A 5,938-nucleotide genomic window follows, 5' to 3' on the forward strand; every position below is an offset into this window, starting at 1 on the left:
ATTGTGAGGGTATGTTCTCAGTTCTCAAATGTAGTTGCTCTTCTGAATCAATTTTAGTCTACAGGGATCAGGATATAAGTAAATACTTCTTTTGTAGGCAAAGTTTTTATTAACAATATTACATATAGAAGTCATAAGAAGTTTTTGGTAAACTTATTGCAGACCACGTTGTTTATAAATTTTTGTATTTTTATTCTAAATAGGTATGGTGCCTTCAATTTCCACCCTGAAAAAACAAACTCATTAAGTCAGCCCTAGCTAATCTTCCCTTGGTAGAATTATCAAGCTGGCCTCAGGGCAACCAATTTAAATTATAATTTTACCAGCAGAGTGTTCCTTTGAATGTGAATGAAAATTAACAGAAAAAGCATATATTTTCTATCTGTAGCTGTTTTATTCTTAACTGAAAAACTACATTCTCACCATTTTCGTTTTGAATATATGAGAACTTATTAATATTTCAATCAAACAGTAGGAGATATCATTTATTTGCCTATTTTCCCTTTTCATATTATATCCAGCTACTCATGCAAAATTAAACCACTAAAGTGTCTATAGTTTAATATCATGACATTGTAGCCCAAAGATCCAAAGTGTAACCTGAGACCAATGGAAAGATGACATTTTTAGAGTCTTAAAAGTTATTGGAAAGGAGTCCAAAACATAATTTTAAAACTGAAAATCACAATTCAAACATATTTCTCTGTGACACAATTTGACATACTCTTTCTTTAAGCCATATCAGAACAAATAAAAATAAAAATACACAAATCACATGCACAAAAATATCCAAACCACAGCTTGGAGGAAAGATGGCTTAACATGCATAAAGCAGGTAAAGACAATGTAATTCCCTAGTTAAAATTAGCTCAAGTTAAATATACACATGTACAATAAACATACAGAGAATTTTATATTAAAGTTATAAGCTATATTTATATTAAAAATATAAATATACACATTTGTCAAGCTGTGTATATAAAATTAAAGAATAGATTTTATAGAATAAATATATAAATGTATCTTTTTAATCAATGTAAGTTTTAATCAATCTTAAATTTCAAGCCAAGTCTTGAAATTTAGCCTGCCACTTCCCCAAACGGAAGCCTCTTGGTCATGAAGGTGGTTTGAAAACTGTTAAAGATGGATTTTCATGCCTAGTAAAACAGCCCTGGGATTCAATTAAAATAGCAAAGTAAATATATTTGGTAAGCTAATATAGTGAATCTTTTGGTTTCTCCCTTTCTACATTCCTAAGAGAACCCCATTTTATTCAAGGGGATCAAGCACATCCTCTGGGGAAGCTGATCGAAACTCCAGGTGTGGGTCTAGTTAGTCAAGGGTAATCCAACCCTCTTCTCAGTACTGGAGGCAAAAATGGACCATGACCCAACTGAGTCTTGAATCAGATACAGGGCTTGGTGGAGGTCTCTGGGAAAGTTCTCTTTCTTCTGGAACACTTTCAAAAGCTCTTCCCTTTCTCTCATCAATGTGAATGACTCATCTTAAAACCGTAAGAGAAACCAGCCTTCAGTGAAGCCAGTACAATGGGCAGGAGAGTGCAGAGATAAAAAAAAAAAACTTGGATCCCTGATGACATGGTTGAGCTGATGGTCTCACCAACCTTAAAACGTGCCCTTGGGCTTCCCTGGTGGTGCAGTGGTTGAGAATCCGTCTGCTAATGTTAGGGACACAGGTTCGAGCCCTGGTCTGGGAAGATCCCACACGCCGCGGATCAACTAGGCCCGTGAGCCGCAGCTACTGAGCCTGCGCGTCTGGAGCCTGTGCTCCGCAGCAAGAGAGGCCGCGATAGTGAGAGGCCCGCGCACGGCGATGAAGAGTGGCCCCCGCTCGCCGCAACTAGAGAAAGCCCTCGCACAGAAACGAAGACCCAACACAGCCATAAATAAATAGATAAATAAATAAATTTAATTAAAAAAAAAAAAAACATGCCCTGCCTCTGAGGCTCCTGTGTGTGAGCCAGTCTTCCTCATTTTGTAAGAAACATAATTTTGAATTGGGTTTACTGTCACGGCCAGAAACTGATACACCTCCCTTTTCTTGGTAGTCATGGCTTTTAAACAGGTAATTAGTTCCCAATTATGGAAACAAAATGTCTGTTGCAGCGCAATGCATTTACTATTTCCAAGAACAAGCAGGAGAGAGAAAATGTTATTTACAGGCATTGTAAATATCAAGGGAAAACAGCCATCAATACTGAATGATTTTTGAAATATTATTTTGGCCTATGTCATGCCTGAAGTATATATTTAACTGAGCTTAAAGTTAGTTCTTCTTTTAATTGTTTTATTTCATTTTAGACAAACATTTTGAAAAAAATACAAAATACAGACCACAGGATAGCTACCTTCATAAATTACATCAGGATAATTTGGGTTTGCACCTAAAAAGGAAACAAAACAAAGAAATCTTGTTAAGTATGCATTTGAAGTTAAAAAATTACTAACTTATACTCACTAAAATCAGCTAAATATACATTGAAAGTTTTCTAATTGAATAGACTACTTTATAGGACAGGGGAATAAAATCTGAAATTCTAGGTTTGCTTCATGTTAACCTTGTTGCTCTCTCCAAGCCCACAACCTCCATCCCTCTTCCAGAAAAGGAAAGAAAAGGATAAACAATTTACAAATCACTTCAGCAAGAAAATATTCAACAATCAATGAATTATGACCATTTCCTTTTTTAAAAAACTGTTTCTATTAAACACTTGGTCATTTTAATTATAATTGGTATTTCTATTCCAGAAACAGATCATTTCTATACCACCTTTGTTATTCTCTGATGATTTGAGGGTTACTTTCAAACTATGTTGTGGCAGGTCCATTTGTATTCACAAACACGTTATTAACCAGCCTGGATAATAATACCCAAAGCACAATTTTGCTCTCCACTTGGTCTTCAGGGACATTTCTATGACAGAATAAACCCTTTTTTTTTTTTTTTACCCTAATACAACATAGAAAAATAAGCGTAGAAAAATAGAAAAATAATCTACTGAGATTATAAATAAATGTTATATCACAGAGAAATTCAAGAGTATATCATTTAATTACTTTGGATGTGTCTTTAGTCTCCAAGATGGTCAGAATATTCATTTAAAAATATTCCTAAGAGAATGTGCAAAAAAAGAAAAATTTTTTAACTTTTTAAAATCACTGTCAAAAAGAGTCGGTGAAGGCTTCCGGGAAGATGGTGGAAGAGTAAAATGCGGAGATCACCTTCCTCCCCACAGATACACCAGAAATACATCTACACGTGGAACAACTACAGAACACCTACTGAATGCTGGCAGAAGACCTCAGACCTCCCAAAAGGCAAGAAACCCCCCACGTACCTGGGTAGGGCAAAAGAAAAAAGAATAAACAGAGACAAAAGAATAGGGACGGGACCTGCACCAGTGGGAAGGAGCTGTGAAGGAGAAAAGTTTCCACACACTAAGAAGCCCCTTCGCGGGCGGAGACTGCGGTTGGTGGAAGGGGAAAGCTTCGAAGCCGCGGGGCAGAGCTCAGCAACAGCGCTGCGGGGGGGCAAAGCGGAGAGATTCCCGCACAGAGGATCGGGGCCGACCGGCACTCACCAGCCCAAGCGGCTTGTCTGCTCACCCGCCGCGGCGGGCGGGGCTGGGAGTTGAGGCTCGGGCTTCGGTCGGAGCGCCGGAAGAGGACTAGGGTTGGCGGCGTGAACACAGCCTGCAGGGGGTTAGTGCGCCACGGCTAGCCGGGAGGGAGTCCGGGGAAAAGTCTGGACCTGCCAAAGAGGCAAGAGACTTTTTCTTGCCTCTTTGTTTCCTGGTGCGCGAGGAGAGGGGATTAAGAGCGCTGCTTAAAGGAGCTCCAGGGACGGGCGCGAGCCGCGGCTAAAAGCGCGGACCCCAGAGACGGGCATGAGACGCTAAGGCTGCTGCTGCCGCCGCCACCAAGAAGCCTGTGTGCGAGCACAGGTTACTATCCACACACCTCTTCCGGGGAGCCTGTCCAGCCCGCCACTGCCAGGGTCGCAGGATCCAGGGACAACTTCCCCAGGAGAACTCACGGAGCGCCTCAGGTTGGTGCAACGTCACGCCGGCCTCTGCCGCCGCAGGCTCCACCCGCGCTCCGAGCCCCTCCCTCTCCCCGGCCTGAGTGAGCCAGAGCCCCCGAATCAGCGGCTCCTTTAACCCCGTCCTGTCTGAGCGAAGAACAGACGCCCTCCGGCGACCTACACAACGAGGCAAAGTCAAATCAAAAGCTGAGCCCCTGGGAGCTGTGAGAACAAAGAAGAGAAAGGGAAATCTCTCCCAGCAGCCTCAGAAGCAGCAGATTAAAGCTCCACAATCCACTTGATGTCTGTGGAATACATGAATACACAACGAATCATCCCAAATTGAGGAGGTGGACTTTGACAGCAATGTTTATGCTGTATAGCTTTGCTTCCACCATTTGTCCTAGGGTTCTATCCGTCCGTTTTTTTGTTTTGTTTTGTTTTTTCTTTTAATTTTTTTCTATTTCTTAATAATTATTTTTTTATCTTAATAACTTTATTATATTTTATCTGACTTTATTTTATTTTACAGCATCTTCTTTCTTTCTTTTTTTCTTTCCCTCCCTCCTTCCTTCCTTCCTCCCTCCCTCCATTCTTTCTTTCTTTCTTTCTTTCTTTCTCCTTCTACTAATTCTTTCTTTCTACTTTTTCTCCCTTTTATTCTGAGCCTTGTGGATGAAAGGCTCTTGGTGCTGCAGCCAGGAGTCAGTGCTCTGCCTCTCAGGTGGGAGAGCCAACTTCAGGACACTGGTCCACAAGAGACCTCCCAGCTCCACATAATATCAAACAGGGAAAATCTCCCAGAGATCTCCATCCCAACACCAGCTCCCAGCTTCACTCAACGACCAGCAAGCTACAGTGCTGGACATCCTATGCCAAACAACTAGCAAGACAGGAACACAACCCCACCCATTAGCAGAGAGGCTGCCTAAAGTCATAATAAGTCCACAGACACACCAAAACACACCACCAGACGTGCACCTGCCCACCAGAAACACAAGATCAAGCCTCATCCACCAGAACACAGGCACTAGTCCCCTCCACCAGGAAGCCTACACAACCCACTGAACCACCCTTAGCCACTGGGGAAAGACAACAAAAACAACGGGAACTACGAACCTGCAGCCTGCAAAAAGGAGACCCCAAACACAGTAAGATAAGCAAACTGAGAAGACAGAAAAACACACAGCAGATGAAGGAGCAAGAAAAAAACATAGCAGACCTAACAAATGAAGAGGAAATAGGCAGTCTACCTGAAAAAGAATTCAGAATAATGATAGTAAAGATGATCCAAAATCTTGGAAAAAGAATGGACAAAATGCAAGAAACATTTAACAAGGACCTAGAAGAACTAAAGATGAAACAAACAATGATGAACAACACAATAAATGAAATTAAAAATACTCTAGATGGGATCAGTAGCAGAATAACTGAGGCAGAAGAATGGATAAGTGACCTGGAAGATAAAATAGTGGAAATAGCTACTGCAGAGCAGAATAAAGAAAAAAGAATGAAAAGAACTGAGGACAGTCTCAGAGACTTCTGGGACAACATTAAACGCACCAATATTCGAATTATAGGGGTTCCAGGAGAAGAAGAGAAGAAGAAAAGGACTGAGAAGATATTTGAAGAGATTATAGTTGAAAACTTCCCTGATATGGGAAAGGAAATAGTTAATCAAGTCCAGGAAGCACAGAGAGTCCCATACAGGATAAATCCAAGGAGAAATACACCAAGACACATGTTAATCAAACTGTCAAAAATAAATACAAAGAAAACATATTAAAAGCAGCAAGGGAAAAACAACAAATAACACACAAGGAAATCCCAAAAAGGTTAACAGCTGATCTTTCAGCAGAAACTCTGCAAACCAGAAGGGACTGGCAGGACATAT

General features: G+C 40.9%; 1 protein-coding gene across 3 annotated transcripts in view; it reads right to left on the minus strand.

Moving 5' to 3' along the window:
- LOC103069787 (BDNF/NT-3 growth factors receptor) overlaps positions 1 to 5,938 on the minus strand; it is a 221,936-nt gene that overhangs the window by 134,277 nt on the left and 81,721 nt on the right. For all 3 annotated transcript variants that reach the window (XM_007467428.1, XM_007467427.1, XM_007467429.1), the window contains one exon: positions 2,369 to 2,404. In XM_007467428.1, the coding sequence (XP_007467490.1) occupies positions 2,369 to 2,404 (36 nt within the window). The remainder of the gene's footprint in view (positions 1 to 2,368; positions 2,405 to 5,938) is intronic.

The sequence above is a fragment of the Lipotes vexillifer genome, unplaced genomic scaffold, assembly GCF_000442215.2.
Source record: "Lipotes vexillifer unplaced genomic scaffold, Lipotes_vexillifer_v1.1 scaffold917, whole genome shotgun sequence".
In the NCBI taxonomy this organism is placed as follows: Eukaryota; Metazoa; Chordata; class Mammalia; order Artiodactyla; family Lipotidae; genus Lipotes; species Lipotes vexillifer.